This window comes from Lathyrus oleraceus, chromosome 6 (genome assembly GCF_024323335.1).
Source record: "Lathyrus oleraceus cultivar Zhongwan6 chromosome 6, CAAS_Psat_ZW6_1.0, whole genome shotgun sequence".
Taxonomy (NCBI): domain Eukaryota; kingdom Viridiplantae; phylum Streptophyta; class Magnoliopsida; order Fabales; family Fabaceae; genus Lathyrus; species Lathyrus oleraceus.
The window spans coordinates 396414741-396428005 of NC_066584.1; the positions used below are offsets into that span (position 1 = coordinate 396414741).

General features: G+C 41.5%; 1 protein-coding gene across 1 annotated transcript; it reads right to left on the minus strand.

Annotated features, from left to right (window-relative positions):
• Window positions 1-5890: 5890 nt before the first annotated feature.
• Window positions 5891-12960, minus strand: LOC127096415 (uncharacterized). The gene is made up of 3 exons (XM_051034987.1): window positions 12270-12960; window positions 10413-10479; window positions 5891-7422 (listed from the first exon to the last, which is right to left on the minus strand). The coding sequence occupies exon 3, from the start codon at window positions 7418-7420 to the stop codon at window positions 5972-5974; it is 1449 nt and encodes a 482-aa protein (XP_050890944.1). The 5' UTR covers window positions 7421-7422; window positions 10413-10479; window positions 12270-12960; the 3' UTR covers window positions 5891-5971.
• Between the last annotated feature and the right edge of the window lie 305 nt (window positions 12961-13265).

Consider the following 13265-nt stretch of genomic DNA (forward strand, 5'->3'; position numbering starts at 1 on the left):
GTTCAACAGGCAATACTGCCTTAACAACCGCTCTGCAGACAAATGTTGGAGAAAGATGGATGAAAATACGGGGATATCAACCCAATAAACCACGGAGTAGGGAAATAAATCCTGCTCTGCTGAGAATAACAACCATTCTGATAGAGAGAAAGTAAACAACTCCACTGACGACTTTGCCGGGGAAAGGGTAAAGTATCGGGCATCAAACCACTGACTTCCCGAGTCTTCCAAAAGGAAAGCGACCGTGCTGAGAAAACAGACAAATCCGCTGGCAACTGCGCTGGGGAGAGTGACAACAACTCTGCTCGCGACTGCAATGGGGATATCAATAACAGCTCTACTGTGCCAAGGAGATAAATAAAGTCTGGGCATAGCGACCCACTGGAGAAAGTGGCGAGGCACTAAGGTGACAAACCATCAACCGCCGAATATTCCACAAGGAAAGCATCCATGATAAGGGAAAATTGCTGCTGGAAAAAACTGAGTCTTCAACAACATTCTGCTTGGGGAATAACTCCACCAACAACTCGACTTGCAATTATGCTGGCAACCCACTTGGGGAGAAATACGGGATACGGGGATATCAACCCACTAACCACAATTATCCTGAACAACTGAGCAATCAAGCCGGGGAGAGACTACTGCTGGAGAACAGACTGAGTCTTCAATACACAATTCTGCTTCGGGGAGTCAAAATCCACAGAAGCTCTGCTTAGGGAGCAACCCCAACAACCAAATCTCTGCTTGGGGAACAACCCCAACAATCAAATCTGGAGAAGAAGGATACAAACCAAACCAGGAGTATGAATAAATGTCTTACCTGTTGGAAATCATGCCACCCTTGGGAGAGCACTGAGAAATTCGTCGAGTATCCTTTTATCATCGTGAATGTTCACTTTGTTTAAAACAATAATTTTTGAAAAAATTTTGTTTTTTTAAAACAATGATATTTTTATCAATTAAAACATGCAAAACATTTGTTGAATTGAAACAAATAAGAGTGCAAATAATTGGCTAAAAGCTCAAATTGATTTGATGGAATGGTAGTCTGCAAATGGCAAGACTCCATAGATCTGTACAAATTTGAAATCAGTGATATATATTGGGAGAGGGCTACATTGAACATAATGATCCTTTCTCTACCAATTTGAATCTCGATGTATTCGAAGCTTCAGTTGACGACGAATCGAGAATCCTCTGACGAAAAGACAGCTGATGACCAGAAAGTCTTGTCAGGATGCGGTTACTTGCCTGATCCCTAATTTTTTACCTAGATTGCCCCAGGGTGAGGTACTCAATCTAGCGGGATGCAAATATGCTTTTTTATCAAGTCTCTAATTTTTTCCTGGATTACCCTTGCGGGTTTTCCATTGAGACACTCATTTTTGCCTAAGCCGCCCTTTCGGGTTTTCAACTTAGCGAACTATTCTGTTTTTCATTTGCATATACTTTTTTTTTTTAGGCAAAGTATCTTTTAACTGCATCTGAATTCACAGGACGAGTGAAATCCTCCCCATCCATTGTTGTAAGCATCAAAGCTCCGCCTGAAAAGGCTCTCTTAACAACATATGGACCCTCATAGTTTGGAGTCCACTTGCCCCTGGAATCGGGCACGAAAGACAAAACTTTCTTGAGCACAAGGTCACCTTCTCGGAACACACGAGGCTTGACCTTCTTATCAAATGCTTTCTTCATTCTCTGCTGATATAACTGACCATGGCACATGGCAGTTAATCTCTTCTCTTCAATCAAATTCAGTTGGTCAGAACGACTCTGAGCCCATTCAGTATCAGTCAACTTGGGACTTGAGGGTATCAGGCTTCTTTTATTCTTTTTTCTATTTGAAATTTTTTTCCTGATTTTTGCTTTTACTTTGATTTTTCACCCTCTTCTCTTGTTTTTTTTTACATTACATTGGTAATGCCCCAGTTTGACTGTTGCTGGGTTCCTGAGACGCAGCTGAATGATTTGCTTTTTATTGCTCAAGTGCTCGGGAAATCTCATCAGGGATCCCTTCAACATCATCTTCCTCTGCCTCGAATACAAGGAATTCAAATTTGGGAGATGGCGTTGGATCATTATGTTCAATGGGTTTAGAAATCCCTGCATAGTGATTCTGGATAATGAAAAGCTTTTGAATTTAAACAAGCAAATCATTTATGCAGATGAAAAAGCTGTTTTCTTGTTTTTCAGGGTTTTTTGTGATCACTGATTTCATGCAAAAAGCAAAAAGTGAAAACAAATGGAAAAACAAATGTTTAACAATGCATTAATTGAATGAAAACATCATTGCATTAAATGCTGCCAACAATGTCATCACTTCTCCTTTTGGCATGGGAGAAGGGTTTTAAACAAAGTGAGCATTATTACTCTGATCTATGGATAACTGTAGGAACATCCACAACGACCCAATTGTGGCAGACGCCACCAGGAATAACAAAATTGCTCATATCCTCTGTATCTTCTTCAATGATAGCAGCGGCTTCCTCTTCGACAGACTGATCGTCATGGATGAATCCTCCACTCGTGAACAGACCGTGCTCATTATATGCCCCAGAACAAAAGCCAATGCCAGCCCGGGATTTATTGTCTTCTAGCTCAATCACCTTCCCTAAACCAGCGACTGCACCACATTCAATGGCCAGTTTTGCATCACGGTAGGAAGCAAATGATGGAGACTTCTTCTCAATAGGTTCATCAATAGATAAAGCTTGGAACGGGGTTCCAACTTCATCCTCTGCATCAATATATGAGAAGGAAGACAGGTGGCTAACCAGGAGAGCCTTTTCTCCCCCTACCACAACCAGTTTTTTATTCTTAACAAACTTCAGCTTCTGGTGTAGGGTGGATGTCACGGCGCCAGCCTCGTGAATCCATGGCCTGCCAAGGAGACAGCTGTATGATGGGTGGATGTCCATTACCTGGAAGGTAACCTGGAAATCACTTGGGCCTATCTTGATAGGGAGATCAACTTCCCCTATTACGGTCTTGCGCGACCCATCAAAAGCCTTCACAACAACCCCACTCTGCCTCATAGGAGGACCTTGGTATGACAATCTGGAGAGTGTGGATTTAGGCAACACATTAAGAGATGATCCAGTGTCCACCAACACATTGGACATAGCATCAGATTTGCAGTTCAGAGATATGTGTAGAGCCATGTTGTGGTCTCTTCCCTCCTCAGGGAGATCAGCGTCACTGAAACTCAAAGTGTTGCGAGCAGTGATGTTTGCAACAATACTGTCAAATTGTTCAATGGTGACGTCATGATCAACGTACGCCAAATCCAATACTTTCTGCAGAGCCTCCCTATGGGGTTCTGAATGCATCAGCAAGGATAATATGGAGATTTTGGAAGGCGTGTGTAGAAGCTGGTCTACAACGTTATATTCGCTCTTCTTGATGAGCCTCAGCATCTCATCAGATTCTTCATTCGAAATGCCACTCGGGCCAGCTGAAGAAGTAGGAGTTTTTTGTATGGAAGAGGGTCTGGCAACATCAAGTGCCGGATTCTGGCTATTAACTGCAGTCCCAACTGGACGCTCAGAAGATTCAGAAGCAACAGGGGCCTTAACAGGCGCAGAGAATACACGACCACTCCGGGTCAGGCCGCTTACATCGACAATATTGGTAACAGCAGTTGATGGCAAAGGCACTTCCACCCCATCTTGCACGGCAACTGGATTGTACCTGAATGGCACAGCTCTATCAGAAGAATACGGCACGGGGCCGGCAGGTTTAATCACAAGTGAAGGAGAAGTCTTCGGCTTGCTGCTATCGTAGCGAATAACAACAGGCTCTGGCAATTTGAACACTGGAGATATAACATTAACCTCAGGTTCATCTTCGTCGACATTGCGATTCTGGAGAATCTCAATGGTTCCTTCGTCTAACAATTCTTGTAGCTCTCTTCGTACCTGATTGCACCCCAGACGGTTCACCGAACAGATACGACACTTATCATGATCATGTACCATATGGCTATACTGGCACAGCAGGCGATGTAACTCCACCAACGATTGTCTAATATGACTCACATATTTGACTTTGTATTTCCCAGGGCATCCCTGGACCATGTTTACAGATTTCCCATGCGAAGGCAGTGGGTTCTTGGTAACATTTGGGCCCGAATCTTCGAAGCTCAAAATTCCACATCTCATCAGGTCTTGAACCTTTGTCTTGAGTGGATAACAGTTCTCTATATTATGGCCCGGAGCTCCGGAATGATACACACAATGCTGATCTGGTTTGTACCACCATTGTGGATTAGCAGGAATGGCAGGAGGATCCCTGGGAGTAACCAATTTCCTCTCCAACAAGGAGGGATAAAGCTCTGCGTATGACATGGGGATAGGATCGAAGCTGATCTTTTTCCGGTCATAACTCAAATTGGCTTGATTTGTTGTGCTCCCACGAGGCTGGTAGGCCTGTTGCTGTGGGCGCTGCGGTTGCTGATATTGAGGTTGCTGATATTGATGCTGAGGTTGATACTGCTGAGAATTGTCTTTGAAGACAGGAGCGATATGGGCCACCTGATGTTGATGACCTGCACGGCGAGTCGGTTTCCCCTGAACCGGAGGTTTCCTTGACCTATGGGACTGCACAGCATGTGCTTCCCCATCCTTCTTCTTAGCAAAAGAGCCATACCTCTTGCTAGAAGAGCCTTCATCCTTAGCCAACCGTCCTTCACGGACACCCTCTTCAAGTCTCATCCCCATATTCACCATCTCGGTGAAGTCTGAGGGAGCACTAGCCACCATTCGCTCATAATAAAATGAGCTAAGAGTTTTAAGGAAAATCTTAGTCATTTCTTTCTCCTCGAGCGGTGGAGTGATCTGAGCCGCAAGCTCTCGCCACCTCTGGGCGTACTCTTTAAAAGTCTCCTTATCCTTCTGCGACATAGACCTGAGTTGATCTCTGTCAGGCGCCATATCGACGTTATATTTGTATTGCTTGACGAAAGCCTCGCCAAGGTCATTGAAGGATTGGACGTTGGCACTGTTCAGGTTCATATACCACCGAAGCGCAGCACCGGACAAGCTGTCCTGGAAGTAGTGGATCAATAGCTGATCGTTGTCGGTCTGAGTTGACATCTTCCTGGCGTACATGACCAGGTGTGCAAGAGGACAGGTGTTCCCTTTGTATTTCTCAAAGTCAGGAACTTTGAATTTGATTGGAATTTTAACACCTGGAACTAGGCAGAGCTCGGCAGCAGACTTGCCGAATAGGTCTTTACCGCGGAGGGTCTTCAATTCCTTCCTCAGCTCAAGGAATTGGTCATTCATAGCGTCCATTTTCTCATTAACGTCCGGGCCCTCAGATGGCTCGGAATGATAGATGGGTTCCTCTGCCCTTGGCATAGCGTGCACAACAGGAGGAGCAGCAGTAATGACCGGGCTAGATGCCGGCATATGAACGAAGGTCGGAGCAGGGATGTCTGGCATGAAACCTGGAGGCATACCCCACGGGTACCCGGCTGGCATAACATTGGGCATATACTGAACACTGGCAGCAGGCATGACAGAAGTAGCAATCTCTGAGACAACGGTCCCCTGGACGGGAGTTGCAGGCGGTTGAGCAGGTTGATTCTGAGCAGCAAGGAGTTGCTCCATCAGGGCGCCAAGTCTGGCGACTTCATCTCTCAGTTCTCTGTTCTCTTGCTCTAGCTGATCCATTACTCTTGCAGAATTTGCTCGGGTATAATACCGGTGAGTCAGCTTGTCTTCAAAATAAATGAAGAGCAGAGTCAGGACAAGAAGACCAGAAACAAGGTACCTGCTTATGCAACATGATGCATGAAATGCTTGTGCAGATGCATTGTTTTATTTTCAAGGAACCCTTAGGGCATTATTTGCAATATTTCGATTATTTAAGCATTTTGGATTTCACATGGAAAATATCTCATTCAATATATTGGACAAAGAAGTACAACAATTCGATTCAATTACAAGGAGAAAAGGAAAATAACATCCTATGGATCCCTATTAGCTCGGGACGCTGGAAGACGAGAAGTGCACAACTTCTTGATCTCTCTCTCATAAGCCGCTTCCATATCTGCTTTTGCCTTAGCAAGCTGATCATACTTCCTCTTCCAAAACTTAGAAGACTGAGGAAGCAAAGAAGTCCAGGTGTCGTTCGGGTCGTCGATCACCTGATGCTCAAGAAACTCTATCAGAGCATCCTTCTCCTTAATCTGTTGCAGCAATTCTTCTCTTTCACGGATCCAAGCACGTGAAAGGTCTTCTTCTCTCGACTCCTCTACACGTTGGATAGGGAGGGTTGAAGGCCCAGCCACGTCCAAAGGTGTAGGCTTCGGATGGTCATAAGGCATCAGGTATTCGGCAGCTCGCTGTCTGACCCAGGAAGTATAAGGCTCCAAAGCAATGCAATTCTTCGGACCCAATTCATTCTTACTCTTCTTTCGGATATTGCGCCAAGCGCGGACGAATCTGGCTTTCAAGCCTTGGGGATCTTTACCCTCCTGAAAGAATACACCTTCTAACAGAATGTTATGAGGTTTATCCTTTAGGGGGAACCCAAGCTGACGACGTGCAAGTGTAGGGTTGTAGCTGATCCCACCACATGTACCGAGAAGAGGCACATTCGGGAATTCACCACAAGAATCAATAATCTGCACAGTATCATATACACGATCGTACCAAGAGATATCATCATTAGTGAGAGACATGAGTCTCTGAGACCACCGTAGACAACTCTTGTTCTCCTTAAAAGCAATGGTCTGCGGCAAGTGCGAAATAAACCACTTGTACAGCAAAGGTAGACAACATACAATGACTCCACTACCCTTCATATTCCTCAGGTGCAGAGAGAAATAGGCATCGCCCAACAAAGTCGGGACTGGATTAAGAACTGAGAAGATCCTGACAGCATTCATGTCCACGAACTTGTCAAAGTTGGGAAATAGCACTAATCCATAGATGAGTAATACAAACAAAGCCTCGAAGGCATCTTCACTCCTGGCTTCTCCATAGAAGGTAGCTTGAGCGACAAGGAACTCGGAAGAGAAACCCTTAATCCCACCTTTGGTAATCAGATTAGCTTTGATCAAGGCTTCATCTATATGCAACAGGCTAGCAATCTCCTTAGCAGATGGAATGCTCTCTAGGCCACTGAACGGCACCTGATCCAGAATCGGGATCCCAATAAGGTGGGAGTATTCTTCCAAAGTTGGCAACAGCTGGAAGTCCGGAAATAAGAAGCAACGATACAGCGGATCATAGAACTGAGCAAGAGTGCTCATCAATCCCTCATCCACCTGAGTAGTCAACAGCGGCAGAAGCTTCCCATATCGAGCCTTGAAACCCAAGGGATCTAGTACATAAGATGTCAGGTTCCTTAACTCTTTTACATCGGGCTGTCGGAAACTGTACTTCTTCGTATGCCTCTTTGGTCTTTCCATGTCTGAAAATTTTGCAAATAAACCCTTTTAAGTTCCTTGAAAATTTTCTGATTTTTTTCGATGACATGGAATGTAGATGAATGCATGAATGTATGAATGCAACAATCACACACAAGGATCAAGCAAAGCACACCAAACAAAGGTCATGGGAAAGCCCATTGTATCCCTAATATCAATCATCCATTTTGGTGGATTTAGGTTTTCACCTTATCGACACCCAAGTTCCATTGATATTAACGGTACATGAACTGGTTCAAACATCCTTAATATCAACCAGCCGCTTTGGTGGATTTTAGGTTTTACACCTGATCCGGGATCCATTGATATTAACGATGTTTGAACGACTCAACCACGAATCACGGGTTTGCTGAGAGTCACGAGCATGGAGTCTCGGTTAAGAACCACCCAAAGGGAATGTACTAGGGTTTAAACCTGCCAGACATGTTCTACCAGAGGTTCCCATAATCATCGTTCCATCTTTCGAATATTATCGGAGGAACGAATACTCGTATTCCAAAAATATTCTCAAGAGAAACTCTTATGAGTGTAGTATCGCGTGACAATCGCATCAGAACTTACATCTGAACGACTTCCGCACTACGTCCTAAAAATAGGCCAAGATGGGTTTGGTAAACTAAGGTCCTTGGCTTCTAAGGCACATGATTGAAAGAATAATGCCAAACCACAAATAACTTGTGTGACATTATTAATCCAACATGACCTCCACCAAGTGAATGGTCTCGCAAGTCAACTGGCTAAGGACTACTCCACACCAGTCGACAAGACTATGCCATTCTCCTATCCTAGAGTGCACTCGAGTTCGGGTATAGAACTCATCTCACAGAGATCACCAAAGCAAACAACATTTGTATATCAAGCAATTCAAACATTACAATCAATACAGTTATCCCAAATTGTACAAAAATATGTCAAATAACAGATAATAATATATCACACAACAAGGGTGAAAAGTAGGCGATACCACCAGGATTTATCTCCCCAGCAGAGTCGCCACTTTTCTGTAGCGGTGTATTCGTTACTATATGATCTATTGATTAAATCACAAGCAATGTATACAATGAACATAGAGTCGCCACCGCACTTTTATTTATCCTAAGGACTGGTTAAAAAGCGAACAAAAACCTAAGAAGTTTTACACGTAGAAAACTAATGAAAAAGATCAGAGATCGGGGTAAGGGGTAAATTACGCAATGGGAAGGTGTTAGGCACCCAATGCGTCCTAGGTACTCCTAGGGAGCCCTTTTCACACTTGTTGTTTGAAAATTATTATTTGTCATGACATAAGTATTGTGCAAACATGAGTGGGATGATGAGGAAAGAATGTACAAGTTAATTATTTTTGTGTTTGGATGGATAACCATTGCCTACGTACCTTTACAGGATCAAAACGCCGTAGTTCGGCTAAAAATTTTCCAAAACATTTGTGAGTTCATTTTAAAACAATAGCACTAAGGTTTTACGTTACCCATGGGAGAAAACTCAACCTTATATAACAACTAGTCCACCATGTGAGAAAAGCTTCCACTTGCCAGAGAGGGGTTAACCCTATAATAGGCAAGGAAGGCTTACAATTCATCTACTAAGGACAAATAGGTGAGATTAATATCAACCAACTAGGGTAAATCAAACCTATAGCTAATGTATGAAAACTTAACAAACATGGACAAAGCCACAAAATCATTTGAATGGGTGAAGTTATTTGGATTATTTACAAAAAGGTCAAAGTATGATTAAAGTCAATTCAAAATGAAGTATTTACAAAAATGAAGTTTGGAAAAATCATGGACTTAAGGTCCAAGTTTCTAATTTGGAAAGAAGGTGAGAATGTTTGCACAACACTTATTTCAAGTTTTTTTTTAAAACATGTGTGAAAAGGTAGGACACAATGGGATGAATGGATAATGGTGGAATGTAAAACTTCTTAGAAGGGTCCGCCTCTTGAAATCATATAGAAGATGATTCAAGAGGGTCCTTAGGAATAGGCTACAAATGAGCAATGATATGAACATGGTAACAGATGAAAGTAAATAAAAGCGGATCCTGGATGCCACTCAATGGTCTTATACCTGTCTCCTAAAACAAGTAAGGATATCAGAAGCCACTCTATGGACTTACACTAATCTCCATCAGAATACAACAAAAAACAAAACAGGGAAGTCAACTGCCAATCTATCTGGACTTATGTTAACCTCCACAGTATGATCCTAGGAAAACAAATGCCACATCACAGGGACTTACAATGAATCCTCACATACGCAAGTAAATGCACTAGGCAATGGATATGAGTGACCAATGAGGTCTTACACTCTACCCCTTCCATGTCATGGGAACAGATGCCGCCTTACAGGGACTTATAACTGGTTCCTCGATGGGTAAGCAAACAATGTCACAAGGACAAATGACATAAACATGCACTAATGGCAATCAAAGGTAAAATGCACAATGGCAATCAAGTAATCATGTATGACGAATCAAATAATCAAACCATATAATCAAGGAGCACACACTATAACCACACAATTTGGGCTCAAGCAAAGGTAAGGCATTAAAGCCATCTGGAATAGGGTCAAAGTCGCTCTTAACCTGGCCATTGAGGGGCTCAGGTGAAGCAGATGAAAGGATATGAGGGGTGTGCCTCATTGCTTCTATCTCATGTCCGAGAGAGCATGTAAATATAAGAATGTGGGGGAGTTCAGAAAGATGGAACTCTTTCCCCAATTAGACTCGATAGATCTTGGGTATGGATCTCAATGCTACAACCATGTAATGGGAGCAATGAGAAGACTCACTGAATAGTGGGAGATAGGCTACTTATCTCTACCTTCCACCAATTGCCTCGAATGAGGACTTTTCCTGCTTGGGACAAATATAAACATACACAATCATTGCCTCTTAAGGAGGACTTCAGACAATTTGCCCGGTCAAATAACAGACCGGGTCTCCAGACTACATGAAGAAGAAGGTTCTATACCTCAATGCCAATTGCTTATAAGCAAAGCAATGCAAGTTCTTAAGAGAACTGAGCGACTAAAGGGTACCTGGAAACAATCCAATAAAATCAGCATCCCATTCATAAACAGATAACAACATAAGAATCAATTAACACATTACAATTATAATCAAACGATAGTGTGCATAGCACAAGGCTCACATGAACCAAACATCCTACAAAACAAATACATTAGTCATATGTGTCAAGTAACACAATCCATAATGTGGAGCAAATTCCTTAATCATTAACTCCTTAACCTGAAAAGGCACAATTCACTTCAAATGTAAGTAACATGACCACTAGGACTAGCCTAGGGTCCAAAAGATGGAAAAATCTTAAAACAGCAGCCAATTCATGATTAAATTCAAGCTATATCAATTACAAAGGGATCCCAATTGGTCCCATATTCAAACTATGCCCACATTTCAATTTATGCAACATGGATGGCAAAAGATACAATGTGGAGTCTCATACAAACAACCAGCAAGATCACATTCAAATAAATGCCAAAATGGCACCAAAAAATCCACAAAAATTATGTTCTAACCAGAAGACATTCAGCAAGCCACATGTTAATTTTCAAGTCATTTGGACTAGTAGATCAATAGGAATTAATTAAACATGACAAGGCATGCAAAAACTACATCAAATGAAGTCAAAAATTATACACCAACTTCAATTAGATGGTAAACAGCAATGGTACATTAAAAATACATGGGACCAAAGCTAAATGCTACATTAACATGTTAGGAACCATGCTATCAATTTTCAAGGTCATTGGATTAATTATGAGGAAATGGCAACATAAATGCTAAAGGTTACACCAATGGAACTCTAACATGCTAGGCAGCAAAAAAAATATGAATCAAATTGGAAATTGATTGTAAAAATCCCAGAAAATTCACAGTGATAGCAAACATGTTAACTGAGCTCCCTGCAAAAAATTAGGGCCATTGGCCAATGGGAAGCATGGTAATCAATTTGGTGAATTCAGCATACCAAACTATGTCACATATGTACATATCCAATTTCAATAATTCATAGATAAAAAACCATAGGCTAAAAAATTACCAAGCCTATGTCAAAAAAACCAGAAGGAGGTCTAGAATAGGTGTCTCAATTTTCACTTAATTTGGATGGAGTATGTGAATTATAGAATTAAAATGGTAATGTATATGGAAATAATGCACATTAATAACATCTCTAGGTCCATTGATATTTTTTTCAAGCACTATTTCCTTTTTGATTTTTATAAAATAATAGAGAAAAAATGATGATCAACAAAAAATCCTTGATTTTTTGGATTAAAGTTGTGGATTATATGAATTTTCTAAGGTTTTCAATATTTATTTAGTAATTACTTAGAATTAAATTAGGATTTATTAACTCAATTAATTAAATTATGAGCTGATGGCACGGATGTAATTTTAATGCCATGCCAAAAACGGCACCGTTTCACTTATGATGGATGGACGGTCGAGATCGCGTCTGGCGAATCAACACTGGAGAATTTCCAGATTCATCTTCTTCGCATGCGCAGCCGGTGTGTTCTTCGACGGCGATAGCGGTTTCGAGCAAATGGTAACGGAAACGCATGAATAATATACCGATTGAAGCGGTTTTGTACCAGGAGCAAGGATATACAGCCAATTTCGTCTATAGATTACTACACAATGCGAATCGAAAGAAAACAAGAAGTGCACCGAAATTTCAATTGACAATAACTCAAGCAACACATAACGAAATTGCAATCTACAAGATCCAGATGATTCTACAATCACTACTCTACCGAATCCCTAACGAAATCGAGACGATTACGAATTTTGGAAATCCAACCTCTCTTGACGACGGTTGCGGAAATGGCGATCTGCAGAGCTCAAAAACAAAAGCGAGACAGACGGAGTGTGTAGCCGCGGAAGGTGGATGATGATGTTCGTTCAGCTCGAGGATGCGAGAATCGAACGGATTTTCTTGATTACCATGGAAGGACAGCTCCACAACAGTCACGAATTTGTTGCAATTTCATCTCAATCTTGCTCAGCAGCACTTCAGCATTACCTGCAAAACGTGAATCTACAGCCAAATTGCACAAAAGATCGAAGGATCTTGAAGAAAAATCAGAAAAAAGTTTGTGAAACTTCGAGTCGAAAATGAGAGAGAGCTTGGAGTTTTTCTTTTTTTTTTGTTAGATGCAATTGTGATTGTGGAGTTGTGATTGTGATCGTGAGAGAGTGATTATGAGAATTGTCCTTTTGAGAGTGATTGTGCGAATGATTTGCAGAGAGTGGTTTTTTGCCGTTAGCTTTTTTTTCTGTTAGCTGAAAAAATGATTGTGTAGAAGTTTCTGAAAGTTGTCATTAGCAGCAAAAAAAATTCCAATTCTGTTAGAGTTTTTGTTTTTATATGCAGTGCTTAATCTAAACTATAATTGTATTAAGCAAAAAAATGAGATTAGTCCCAAAATTGGTTTTGTGTGTGAATTGGCTTTTAAGCTCTTTGATTTTAGAAGCATGCTCTGCAGAAAATTAACACTTGAAACCAGTCCAAAATATCAATTGGGAGCTGTTGGTATAAGCCTTGTTTGCAAATTCCCAATATTTTCAAATGTGGACCATTTTGCCCCTCTCCTTAAATTGATTCACTTCAAAAATGGCATTTTGCATGGAGCCTTTTCCAAAAAAAATCCAATTATGCAACTTTGAAGTACATATTAAATGGAGTTTGTGCATATAAAGAACTTGCAATTTGGATAAACCATGTGGTAGTTATGCCCTCCCGATTACGGGTCTTTTTTGAAATTCATCTGATCATATCTTGCAAACCACACACTGG